Source organism: Micromonas commoda, chromosome 2 (genome assembly GCF_000090985.2).
Source record: "Micromonas commoda chromosome 2, complete sequence".
NCBI lineage: Eukaryota > Viridiplantae > Chlorophyta > Mamiellophyceae > Mamiellales > Mamiellaceae > Micromonas > Micromonas commoda.
Window position 1 is genome coordinate 1,422,447 of NC_013039.1, and position 12,046 is coordinate 1,434,492.

Here is a 12,046-nt window from a genome sequence, read left to right on the forward strand (position 1 = left end):
CGGGTATCGACCGAGGAGGTCGACGCCCCTGTAGTTTCTTAGCGCGGTGTTGGGGCACCCGTCACGGTTGACATGTCGGCGATGGCCCCAGGCTAGTATCAAAAGTTGTATCACAAGATGAGGTTGAGATTTAAAAAGGACTCCGCCTCTCAGCAGACAATCAGAGCACTCACAGTCTCTCGATGATCTCCTTGATGCGGTCCTTCGAGTAGATCTCGTACTTTGGCGCGACGGACGCCATGTCCACGTTGGCAGTGCTCACCTTCTCCTCCATGACAGCCTTTAGCGTGGACAGCGCCAGGTTCTCAGCCTCCTTCAGGGTCATGTCGTCCTTGTACTCCTCCTGCAGCGTGGTTTGCGCTCCCTCGCTGCCGCTGCCAATCGCCTTCGCCTTGTACGCGGTCCAGGTACCGGATGGGTCGGTGTGGTACAGCTGGTAGCCGTTGTCGACGTCGTGACCCGCGACGAGGAGCGCGACGCCGAAGGGTCGGGACATGCTGTCCTCGTCGTCCGTCCCGAAGTTGGCGCTGAGAGCGCAGAGCGACTGCGTCAGCGACCGGACGGGCATCGATTCGTTGTAGGTGAAGTAGTGGTTCTGCGCCTGCACCCGTCCGTGCTCGACCATGCTCTGCGCGTCGGCGGTCAGACCGCTCACCGCACACGCCACGTGAGAGTCGATCTCCATGATCTTGTCCAAGCTCGACGGCACCATGAGCGGAGACTGCGTGCGCCTCTCCACCGCCAGCACGATCCCCTCCTTCGTCAGGATCGCGATCGCGGTGCTGCCCAGCTTGATCGCCTCGATGGCGTACTCCACCTGAAACAGGCGACCCTCGGGGGAGAACGTGGTCACCCCGCGGTCATACTCGCTGCGTGTCATGAACATGGTGCCTGCCTGTGTTCACCCGACCCGACAGAGGTTGACTCCCAACACACTCGAAAACTTCTCTCTAAACCTAGGGAGATCTGACGAGCCGATCTGACCCGTCCGCTCTGCTTCTGTCCCGACCTGGAGGCGTGAACCGCGTCTCCGGACTCTCTCGCACTACGCGTCTATGCGCGTTCGAACCGAACCGGTCGATCGTGAACCGCGAGTTGTGCTCGACGGGCGACTCGCACGGGTGTCAAACGGATGGCCTTCCCCACGAGAAGTAGGCAATTCGAAATGCCCTGATTTTTGGCGCTGTGCTGCTATGACTCCCACGGCTGTTGAATGATGTCTATTTGGCGTTGACGATGTGTGTTTTTGTACGAGTGTCTAGTTACACGATTTACGTGCAATTAATCGCGCGCATCCAAATGTGGCATCCAAAAAGGCGTGCCAACGTGTCCAAAAGGGAACCCGCGAAAGCGACCGCAAATTCGGGGGCGCGGCTCCGCGGAGAGGGGAGGTGGACACGCGACGTTCGAGCTCGGGTCCCGGTCCTGAACCGAATCAACGACCTCACGAGACGCCATCGGCGGAGCTCTCCGTCCCGTCCCGTGTGTGTCAGACCGGCTCGAAGGTGCTCGACGGGAGGTGACCGCTTCAGGATAGGTTTCAAAGGGATAGCTAGTGCGCAAGATGGTGAAGTATGAGATACTCACGCATCTGCCGTGCACGGCTCAGGAGTACATAACGCTCAAGGACTCGCCAGATTACAAGGACTTCCAGCTCGAGATCGTCGGCGCGAGGGAGCACTCCAACACGCGAACGGTAGAGGGCGGGTGGGTGACGCAGGTCATCATAAACAAGCCTCAAATAAAGTTTCCCGCCATCCTGAAGCCGCTGCTGAGGGGTAAGGAGATCGTGTTCACGGACCAGCGACGGTACCGCGAGCGTCAGGACACGCTCCCGTACGTCCAGACTCTCTCGACGAACAACAACATCACCGACAGGGTCGCCAACGTGGCCACGATATCCATCGATAACGTCACGTTGAACGACGCAGGCGAGGTTGTGAGCCGCGGCGCGCCGGGCGACGAGACCTGCGAGGTGCGCTTCGAGGGCGAGGTCACCGTCCGGCTCGGCTGGCTCAGCAGGAAGTGCGAGGAGGCCATCGTGCAGAACATGCGAAACGCGTACGGGCGGTTCCCGGACGTCATGCGCAGGTGGAAGGACCTTCAGGCGCTCAACGCGGAGGAGGAGCGGCTTTCGACCATCGACTCGCTAGCGACGACGCCCAGGGCGGGGAGCACCATCAGCGGCTTCCCGTCGTCCGCGAACGTGTCTCAGTACGATGATTCGAGCGCGAGGGTCAGCGACAACGACTCGAGGAGCCCGATGAGACACAGGAGGCGCGAAGCGGTGCTGGACGACTCCATCGAGCTGGGACCGAACCTGGAGGTGAAGTCGTGGTGGGACGCGCTCTCCCACAGGTTGCGAAGGAGGGCCGGGGCCATATCGAACGTGGTCGGGTCCATCCACCTCATGTCGTCGTGCGCGAACGCGGCGGTGGAGTTCACGTCCTCGGTCGGGTTCAGGCTCCAGGCGCTGACGGAGCACTACTCGGAGGGTGGGTTGGATCTCGGCGGGGAGTCCGACGGCGAGGTGTTCCTGGGCCTGGGCAGCGGCACGGAGGTATCGACGTCCACGGAGGCGTCGGATAGCCCGCACAGCGTGCTGGAGGTGTCAGAGGGATCGACACGGGCGAAATCGCCGGGTCCCATCGCGGAGCCCTTCGTTTTCAAAAGTGTATACGACGACGACTGATTCGAGTTGGACGTCGCGCTATTTATCAATCGTGTTGGATACAAAGCCTACGTGCTACTACACATCGTCGCCTCACTTGTTGGCCTGCGCGTTGGACAGCATGGTGTAGAGCAGAGGGAGCTTCCTGGAGTTCTCGTTCTCGCGCACCCGCAGCTCCCTGGCGAGAAAGTCCCGGTCAAACGGCGGCGTGTCCGGCTGGCCGCTCTCGGGCAGCATCACCGAGAGCGTGCTCCTGTACCTGTTGAAGACGAGGTACTCGCGGATGAGCTCGTTGATGATGAGGTTCTCGTTGGATATGTCCGGTCGCTTGAGCCCCGTGCGGTCCTCGAGCGCGTTGGACACCTCCGCGCGGAGGTGCGCACGCACGTTGCCGAGCGCCCCGCGGTTCTCAAGCGTCTCCCGCAGCACATCCTTGAGCTCCTCCACCGTGGCTCCTCCTCCGGCCATTATCTCCCACGCCCTCGCTTCTTCACTTAAAGTCGCGCTGACTCGGTCCAGATGCCGAGAAACTCGGTCACCACTCGTTCCGGTCCTCACCGGTTGTGCGCGGCGCCCGTGAAGCCGGGCGCGACTCTGCCATTTCAAAAATATCCGACCGCGAGGTCGGTTGCAAATTTTCTGTGCTTGTGCTGTGAAAAACCGCCAGGGGGACGACACGGGCCCACACCTGGCCGACAGCGCGTGCGTCTGGGCTTGGACCTTTTCTGGAGATACCCCAGACTCGATCCGCGTGGGCGATATCGAGTTCATCGCCGTAAACCTCCCGAACCCGGCGGGAAGGGTGACGGAGAGGGCGTGAGGGATCTCGGCGTTGTTGACGGGACATTTCGCGACACGACACCAAGCGCCCGGTGTTAGGTCGTCGCCATGGTGAAGTTCGAGGTGACCGTGCACCTGTGCTGCGAACCGGCGGTGTACATCCACGACAAAGACCATCCATCGTATAAGCGGTTCCACGTGCGTGCTCCGGCCCGATCTGATACCCCGTACCGCCACCTCGGCGTCGTCGCCCCCTCGTCGACGTTCGCAGGTTCCGAGAAATCCAATTTGTTAACCAAAGCTGACCCGAGATCTGCCCGCCCCGTCCCCACAGAAAGAGAAGCTCGGCACGAAGGAGATGGAGGTTTTATCCAACGAGCTTCTGCCCGATGGCAGGGTCAAGGTGGTGACGCGCCAGGTGCCCGGCATCAAGCTCCCGCGCGTGGTGCGACCGGTGCTTCGGGGAAAGGAGGTTGAGTTCAGGGACACCCGCACCTACGTCGAGGCTGAGAAGGGTAAATTTCCATTCACGCAGACGTTCCACACGGTGAACAACATCACCGACCGGGCAGTCGTGGAAGGGACGATCACCGTGAGCCAGGACACGGACGCGCGGACGAAGCTGCACGTCGAGGGCGAGTGCGTCGTGAAGATAACCGGCTTGGGCGGAAAGATCGAGTCCATCATCGTCGAGAACCTCATGCGGTCGTACCGGCGGTTGCCGGACATCGTCGCCGAGTGGATGACCATGCGGGAGGCGATGCTCGCGAACCCGCAGCCGAGAGTTCCGCCCGCGGTGCACGCCCCGACCCGTGCACCCGGCGACGACGGCGACGACGAATCCTTCTCCCCCACCGAGTCCGACGCCGGCTCAACGTCTTCGTTCCTATCCGCCGCGTCGGATCTGGGCTCGGTGTCGGGCGCGTCGTCCAACGGAGAGAGTGATCGCGATATGAACCGGCGGGGGACGGGCAGCGGGCGGGGAAGGGGGGACGCGAAGAGACTACCGAGCCCGGACGACGCGAGGTCGCCGCAGCCGTTTCCCATCGCGCCGGACACGCCGCCGCTGGACAAGTACCTCAACAGGTTCAGAACCGCGGCGGGGTTCGAGAGCCTGAGCGGCGGAAGCGGCGGAGGAAGGAGCGACATAGACAGCGCGGACGAGAGCGGGGGACGGCCGGGCGATCGCGGCGGCGGGGGGCGGGGAAGGTACTCGGACGGAACGTCGCGCGCGCGGGTCGGCGTGGTCGCCTCCTTGCTCCGCGCGTGTTGCTGCTACAGGGGCGAGGCGCTCCTGTCTGATGTCGACTCGGACTCGGAGCGCGGCGGGGGCTCGCCCGACCAGAGCGGCTCGGACGGGTACGTCTCGGGGCGCGACGGGGAGTTCGAGGGAGCGCCAGACTCCATCCTCACCCCGCTCACGCCCGGGGCGAGGAACAAGAGGCGGACGCGGCCGAGGGCCGGCCGGTGATTGTTTCCTGGGTTGGCGGTGCTACGATTACGATTGGATATTGTTTACGAGCGAGTTGGATCGAATGAGAGAACCGTCCGTCCGTTCAGCGGCTGCGTCGGGCGCGCGTTCCCCGGGAACCCGCCGACGTGGTCCCTGAACGCCTCGCACTGCGCCGCGCTCACCCCGAACGTTCCTTTCTGCAGCAGCCACCGCACGTTTCCCGAGCACGGCGGCGTGGTCAGCGACCCGGTCCACTCCCAAAACCCGGCGCTCGAGTCGTATAAAGAGCCGAGGTTCACCCGCACCTTCTCCCGTCCGCCTTCCGCCGCGATCTTCGCGAGCAGCTTGGTAACCTCCGCGTTCGCGGGCGAGTCGGCGTCGGCGTGCCTGAAGAGCACGCCGAGGACGGCGACGTCCCCGGCGGGGGACACGTGGACCATGTGCATCTCCATCGCGTTGGCGACGCCGTCCACGGTGTTCTCCGCGGGGGTGTGAAAGTGCAGAGAGTCGAAGTCGTACCGCGCGCCGTCGGGGGCGACGACCGCGGCGCCGTTGGTGCGGTCGGTCGCCACGTAGTTGGGCGTGCCGTGTTTCTGGGACACCGCGAGCGTGACGGGCTTGTCCGGCGCGACGAGGCGATCGGCGAGCGATCCCACACGGACGTTGCCCCTCGCCGCGGTTCGGACCAGGTCGATGGGACTCTGCTGGCACGCCGCGCATCCGCAGGCGGGATACGACGCCTTCCCATCGGCGTCGAGGATATCGCCCCATCGCAGGGGACCGTTCGAGGAGTCCGCGTAGCCCCACTCGCCGGGCGCGGAGGCGTCCGCGGAGTCGGGTGCGCGAGTCGCGATGACGATGGAGACGGGCGCGGCGAGCATCGCGCGACGAGATGAACGCGGGATGCGAGCCAGAGCGGGCTTCGGGTCATTAGACGACGACGATACCGAGCTCGCCCTGACCGCGACGGGTCCGCCGAAGGAGGCGACAACGGAGGCCATCGCGCTTCGTGAGAGTGAGTTCGGCTGAGATAAAGTTTTGGATTTCTCTTCTCACGCGTCGCACAGTTGTACAGGTAGACTACCTTGGAAGGGAAGTGATCTTTTAATTGTAATACGGTGGGGCACGAACTCCCCTCAACCCCGCTTCGTCATCGGAACAGCGCCCTCTTGATATCGTCGTACACCGTCAGCTGTATCACCACGATGAGTGACGTGTGGGCGAGCCGCTCCTTCCACCCGAGCATCAACCCGCCCGGCCCCAAACCCATCGCCGTCTCCAGAAGCCCCCGCCGCTTTGGGATGCATCGCCCGTCCTCGTCAAGCTCCTCACCCTCCACAAAGTCGAACCCCGGGCACTCCTCCGCACCGTCGGGACACTCCCCGTTGAACGTGCTCATCAGAGTGTCCCCGGGCTGGCTCGCCAGCGACGCGATGACTGCCGCTAGCAGCGCAGCCGGCAACTGAAGCGCGATGGACGGCGGCTCAAACGACTGGCCGTTGGCCCAGCTCCTCAGCGCGGAGCTCGTCACATCATATGTGGCCAGCTGGAACATGGTGTACGGGATCGTCTTGGTCCATATCACCGGCAGAGTGGACACGATGCCCTCCACGCCCTCCTCCTGTATCAGCCGCTTGACCCCGCTCACCCAGCCATCCGCGTAGTTCGGGTCGGATATCATCTTGATCTTGGTCTGCTCGAGCGGGCACAGGATCAGCGTGGCGAAGAGCTCGGCGATCGCGCCGGCGAAGAGCAGGGTCTGGATCCTGTGGTCCTGCGAGAACACCGCGATGGCGTCGCCCGCGTTGTAGCCGGCGCCGTGCTTGAACGTCATGAACTTGAGAGCCTCAAAGCCGCTGTACTTGAACACCCCGTGCAACGTGAACCCCACCGCCGTGGTGCCCGCGCCCGTGAATATGCTACCGATTCCCTCCGTCCGCACGATTTCGGTGCCGATCTGCCACATGTCCATCCCCTTGTACTTCTCCGGCTGCGTCTGCAGCTTTGTCTTGATTACGTCCAGGGGCACCGAAGGGGTGTGCGACACGAGGCCGCCGAGTCCGCCCGCGGCGCTGTACTTGGCCAGGGACGCGAGCGTGAGCGCGGCGGGAATCGTCGCGCCCACCTGGGTCAACGCGACGACGTGAAGACCCGATCGAGATCCGGGGCGGCGCGCGCGCCCGCTCCCGGCTCCGCGCCCAATAACATCGCCCGTTTCAGAGTAAGCAGCCTTTGCGGACCATCGCGCGTGGGCACCGCGCGAAGCGGCGGGTTTCGCCGCCGATGCCCCAGCTCTGCGATGGGAGTGGCCCACGGACCCCACCGATACCGATGCGAACGCGCGTGTCGACGCCATGAGTCCTCCCATGGGCGCCCTGCACAGTGACGTAAGATAAGATATTCCCATCTCGCGTGACTCATCACTGCCCACGTGACGAGCGTGATTTCATGGACGCGCGTGACACACTGGCAAATATTTTCACCTCCGCCCGCCAATACTCTCAACATGTCGTCACTACTGCGAGTGCACGATGGATATCATCTCATCCTCCACCCGATCGCACGCACCTCGCCAGCACCTCGCCAGCGCCAGCGAACGCTCCCCGCCCCCCGTCAGCGCGTGCACCCAACTCGGGACGCACTCCTGCGACGTCGCCAGACGCCTCGCCAGCGCCAGAGTCGCCGCGGCGGAACTCTCGCCGCCCAATCGTAACCGCGCCCCGGCGAGCTCGAGCAGGAAGGACTCAGCGCCTCGAAGCAGCGACGCGGCCCTGGCATCTCTGGCCTCGTCGCCCTCCTCCTCCTCCTCCTCCTCCTTCGTCTCCGCGTTCCCGTCCACGCCAGCTGTGTCGTCGGTTGTCCTCCTCCGTTTGATTCGCTCCCACGCAAACGTCCGAGCCGCGCTCTCGTACGCCGCGGCCAAGGATTCATCCCCGCGCTCCATCACCGACGCGTCTTCGCCCGCACCGTCTCCGTCCTCCTCCTCCTCCTCGGCGCCCTCCTCCTCCTCCTCCTCGGCGCCCGCGGGCGCCTCGGTCCCGCCGCTTCCTCCGCGTTCGCGCATCTCCGACACGCCGGTCTCCTCGCGAACGGCGGCGACCCGAGACAGAGCCCGCCGCAGCGACCCGCCCCGAGCGCCGAGCGCCGACGCGTACGCGTTCATCGCGCCGGGTTCCACACCGCCCGGGGAGTCCTTACCGCCCGGGGAGTCGACCTTTCCCGAACCGTCGTCGGCGGTTGGTTTACTCGGCTTTGCAACCTCCGCGACGTCGTACCATCCCGCGTACCTGGACGCTCTGTCGGTCCAATCGGATCGGGGCCCGGCGGGTGCGGATTTGAACGCCCTGAACGCCCCGCCTGGTTGGTGCGACGCCGGGTCGGAGTCCAGCCTCGTGACCTGAACCCCCGCGCCCCGGATCTGGTCCGCGGGGACGTTGAGGTCGGCGAGCAGGCGCACCGCCTCCCGCGCGAGCGACGGGGCGTCGTCGACGCTTAAAGACACGGTGCTCGATCGGGTGAGGTGGTCGCACACGCCGTGGCCGATGGACCCTTTCATGTGCGTCGCCGGCGCGTTGGCCACCGCGCGAAGGATCTTGAGCGTCAGCGTCCGTCCCTTGACCCGCAGCCGTCGCATGCGCTCGCTAACCTCCGCGCACAGCTTCTCCACGAACGCGACAGCCTCCGCCGCCTCCTCGAAACGAACCCCCCACGTCACCTGCGCCCCCACCGACTTGCGCGGGGGTCTCGCCTCCCACGCGCGAGCGTCGATCCCCCGTGACGCGTCCCTGAGCTGCGCCCCCGCCTTGGGCCCCAGAGCGCGCCGCAGAACCGAGAGCGGCGCGGCGGCGACGTCCGCGCACGTCGGGTTGCCCGCCGTACCCATTGGTCCGACAGCACCAACCATAGAACCGATCCCTTCCCTTCGAAGCTTCTCGAGCGTACCCCGCCCAACCCCGGGGAGCTCCGCGACGGGCATCGACGCGAGGAACGAGGACGCGTTGGACGCCGGGACGTGATGCGAACCGTCGGGCTTGGCTCGTTTGGTGGCGAGCCTCGCTATGAGCCGATTGGGTCCCGACCCCACGCTCGCGACGCATCCCGTCTTGGCGAAGATCTTCGCTCGAACATCCTCGGCGATTTCCCTCGGCGTTTTCCGACCACACGCCGCCAGCCCGGTGACGTCGACGTACGCCTCGTCCACGGATACCCCCATGACGTGCGGGCTGAGCTCGTGCAGGGTCCGATACACGTCGATGGCCACCGCCGAGTACCTCTCAAACTCATACGGCATGACGATGAGATTCGGGCAAAGTTCCTTAGCTCGAGCGATGCGCATGCCCGCTCTGCACCCGGCGTTCCGCGCGAGGTAGTTGCAGCTGGAGAGCTCGCCGCCCCCCGCGGACGACCAGGACACCGCGACGGGTAAACCCGCGAGCTCCGGCCTACCGAGCGCCGCCACCGACGCGAAGAAGCAGTCCATGTCGACGTGCAGGATGACTCGCTCCCCACCGGGTCCACCCTCCGGAGCCGGGAGCTTGGGCGCGGGGGGTAGATCCTCGAGGAAGGCCTCGTACCTGTGCTTCCACGTGCCGATGTAGTGCAGCCGCGACGCCCTGAAAAACGTTTCCATGAAGTTCGGGTCCTCGTGGGTGGTCCTCTGCTTCATGTCGAGAAGGGGTTCGTTCCTTCTCGCCATCTGGGCGACGTCTTCCGCGGCGGACGGGTTCCCCGGGCCTCGCTGTTCCCCGGACCGCACCGCCCTGTGCGCAGCCTCCGCCGCGGCACGCGCCGCGTGAATGTCCCCCGGATCCCAACCCATGGCGAGCGCGCCCCGCACTGACGCTTTCGGTCGAAGTCGGCGCGTCACGTCTCGTCGCTCGCGTTCACGCATATCACGAAGGCACGGCTAACATCACTTGCAACTCACTCATCACAGCTAATAGTCGTCGTCGCCCCCGGCAAACTCCTGCTTGGTCGCCTGCGCGTTGTAGAAGTCCGCCACCTGCTCCGAGTTGGTCGCCTGCTCCACGTTCTTATCGTCCCTCTTGCGGAGGAAACGCGGGAACCTGAGCGCGATGCCCTTGACCGGGTCCACCAGCCCGTGTCCCGCCTGGTGCACGGGCGAGATGCTCAGGTCCGCCGCCTTCACCTCCCAAACCTGGCTCGGGTCGAACCACACGTCGCACTTCATGGCGTTGGCGTCGTACTTGAAGTAGCTCCTCGGCGCCTCGATCACCGTCGGTCGCAAACCTTCCGTCAGCTCCACCAGCTGCTCGTCCGAGAACCCGGTGCCGATCTTGCAGATGGACTGCAACTCTTCGGATTCCTCGTCGTAACACGCGAGCAGGTACGCGCCGTAGACGCCCGTGCGCTTGCCTCGGCCGTGAAACGCACCGATGGGGACGAGGTCGAGGGAGTCGCCGCATCCCTCGAGGTAATCCTTCTTGAGCTTCAGCCAGTTGAGCGATCGCTTGGAGGGCTCGTACGTGGCGTCCATCGTCTTGACGATGAGGCCCTCGGTGTTGTCGGCGATGGAATCTTCGAGGAAAACCTGGAGCTCCTCGACGTCGCGCGAGATCTTCGCCGTGCAAAAGTAAAACTCGTCGGGAACCTCCTTGAACGCCGAGTACATCGCCTCCCTTCTCTCCGTCAGCGACTTCTGCAGCAACGTCTCGCCGTTGAGATAGAGGCAGTCGAACGCGTATATGCACACGTTGACTTTGATGTCCGCCTCGTCGATGTTCTTGCGCCCGCGCGTGGACAAAATCTGAAACGGAAGAATCTTGTGCTGTTCCCTGTCGTACGCCACCGCCTCTCCATCGATCACGACGCTCTTCACACCAGCCTTCAGGTACGAGGGCAGCGCGCGGATGACGTCCGGGAACTTTGGGGTGTTGTCCTCCTGGTTCCTGGAGAAGATCTTGACGGTGCCGTCCTCCAACAGGTGGATCTGCGCACGTTCCCCGTCGTACTTGTACTCGCACGTAAACTCGACGTCTGAGAACCTCTGGAGCACCTCGCTCACGCCACACGTGGGCTTGGCGAGCATGGGCTTCACGGGCACGCCCGGCCTGAAGTGGCACCGCGAGTGGAGCTTGTCCACGCCGCCCTCCATGAGCAGCGCGGGGACGATCTCGTCGTAGGAGGGGCACTCGGAGAAGACCTGCTTGAGGACGTCGGCGCCCCGCCCGAGAAGGTCAGCCACCGCGCCGTTGCCGCCCTCTTTCGCAGCCTTCGCCGCCGCGTCGGACTGGAGCACCACAGCGTGGATCAAAGCCTGGTTGACGGTCTGCTGCGCGAGGCCGATGCGGAGCTTGCCCTGCAGCGAGCGGACGATGTAACCAGCCTCGCACTCCCGCGCGGCGACGAGGAGTTTTTTAATCTTGGCCTTTTTTGCATCTACCGACTTGGTGCCTTCGGTGGTGGCGATGGCGCGGAACTCCTTGAGCACGCCCGACATGGTGAGCTTCGGTGGTGCGAACATGGTCTTCTGCGTGCTCCTGCTCATGCTCGCCACGATCCCTAGGTCCCCTTGCTCCTTGTAGTCGGCTCTGATGGCGCTCTCCTTGCGGCCGGTCGCCTCGGCGAGGATCTTCACGAGCGTCGCGTCGCCGATGCCGAGATCGATACCCTCGTGCTGCGGCGCGATGGTGTTGCTCGCGAGGTACACGGCGGCGAGTAGGTCATCGGGATTGGACACGATGACCGTGCGGAACGCGTTCGTGAGCATCTCGGCAATCTCCAGGCGCTTGGTCGTCTCCGAGATGTTCTCGAAAACGTTTGCGAGGAAGAGATACGGCACGGGTTCGCCCTTCTTCCACCCATCCACGCCGGAATCCGGGTCGTGCTTGAGGAGCCTGCCCGCCGCCTCGACGGCCTTGTCCCCGATGCCCTCCTTTCCGGCCGTTTCCTTGGCCTTGCCCTTCTTCTTCTTGGCGCCGGCGGTTTTCTTGGTCGCCGCAGCCATCACCTTCGCGACGCCGTCGACCCGATCCTCCTCCTCCTCCCCTTCCTCGTCGTCGTCGTCATCGTCTTCCTCATCGGATTCGACCTCGTCCTCCTCCTCGTCGTCCTCCTCTTCTTCCTCCTCCGCCACGTAGTCGCCGTCCTTCTGATCCGCGACGGGCTCGGGCTTAGCCACG

The 12,046-nt window shown here is 64.4% G+C and overlaps 9 protein-coding genes across 9 annotated transcripts; 3 read left to right on the forward strand and 6 right to left on the reverse strand.

The window, feature by feature from the left end:
* Positions 1 to 94: 94 nt before the first annotated feature.
* On the reverse strand, positions 95 to 1,112 carry MICPUN_107684 (predicted protein). The gene has a single exon (XM_002500175.1). It carries the CDS (start codon positions 884 to 886, stop codon positions 170 to 172), a length of 717 nt encoding a protein of 238 aa, XP_002500221.1. The 5' UTR covers positions 887 to 1,112; the 3' UTR covers positions 95 to 169.
* Positions 1,113 to 1,564: 452 nt separating this feature from the next.
* MICPUN_55841 (predicted protein) lies at positions 1,565 to 2,692 on the forward strand (the record flags this gene model as incomplete). Its single annotated transcript, XM_002499691.1, has 1 exon — positions 1,565 to 2,692. One exon carries the CDS (start codon positions 1,565 to 1,567, stop codon positions 2,690 to 2,692), a length of 1,128 nt encoding a protein of 375 aa, XP_002499737.1.
* Positions 2,693 to 2,716: 24 nt separating this feature from the next.
* Positions 2,717 to 3,222, reverse strand: MICPUN_107683 (predicted protein). The gene has a single exon (XM_002500176.1). The coding sequence runs from the start codon at positions 3,137 to 3,139 to the stop codon at positions 2,765 to 2,767; it is 375 nt and encodes a 124-aa protein (XP_002500222.1). The 5' UTR covers positions 3,140 to 3,222; the 3' UTR covers positions 2,717 to 2,764.
* Positions 3,223 to 3,559: 337 nt separating this feature from the next.
* On the forward strand, positions 3,560 to 4,922 carry MICPUN_98763 (predicted protein; the record flags this gene model as incomplete). Its single annotated transcript, XM_002499692.1, has 2 exons — positions 3,560 to 3,649; positions 3,786 to 4,922. The coding sequence occupies 2 exons, from the start codon at positions 3,560 to 3,562 to the stop codon at positions 4,920 to 4,922; spliced, it is 1,227 nt and encodes a 408-aa protein (XP_002499738.1).
* Positions 4,923 to 4,966: 44 nt separating this feature from the next.
* Positions 4,967 to 5,356, reverse strand: CA (carbonic anhydrase; the record flags this gene model as incomplete). The annotated part of the gene is made up of 1 exon (XM_002500177.1): positions 4,967 to 5,356. The coding sequence occupies one exon, from the start codon at positions 5,354 to 5,356 to the stop codon at positions 4,967 to 4,969; it is 390 nt and encodes a 129-aa protein (XP_002500223.1).
* A 619-nt stretch (positions 5,357 to 5,975) lies between these two features.
* MICPUN_107682 (mitochondrial carrier family) lies at positions 5,976 to 7,278 on the reverse strand. The gene has a single exon (XM_002500178.1). The coding sequence runs from the start codon at positions 7,270 to 7,272 to the stop codon at positions 6,055 to 6,057; it is 1,218 nt and encodes a 405-aa protein (XP_002500224.1). The 5' UTR covers positions 7,273 to 7,278; the 3' UTR covers positions 5,976 to 6,054.
* Positions 7,279 to 7,352: 74 nt separating this feature from the next.
* On the forward strand, positions 7,353 to 7,778 carry MICPUN_53972 (predicted protein; the record flags this gene model as incomplete). Its single annotated transcript, XM_002499693.1, has 1 exon — positions 7,353 to 7,778. The coding sequence occupies one exon, from the start codon at positions 7,353 to 7,355 to the stop codon at positions 7,776 to 7,778; it is 426 nt and encodes a 141-aa protein (XP_002499739.1).
* A 715-nt stretch (positions 7,779 to 8,493) lies between these two features.
* MICPUN_75899 (predicted protein) lies at positions 8,494 to 9,411 on the reverse strand (the record flags this gene model as incomplete). The annotated part of the gene is made up of 1 exon (XM_002500179.1): positions 8,494 to 9,411. A coding segment is annotated over one exon (918 nt), but the record flags the coding sequence as incomplete, so codon positions are not given.
* Positions 9,412 to 9,840: 429 nt separating this feature from the next.
* Positions 9,841 to 11,871, reverse strand: MICPUN_78711 (predicted protein; the record flags this gene model as incomplete). Its single annotated transcript, XM_002500180.1, has 1 exon — positions 9,841 to 11,871. The coding sequence occupies one exon, from the start codon at positions 11,869 to 11,871 to the stop codon at positions 9,841 to 9,843; it is 2,031 nt and encodes a 676-aa protein (XP_002500226.1).
* Between the last annotated feature and the right edge of the window lie 175 nt (positions 11,872 to 12,046).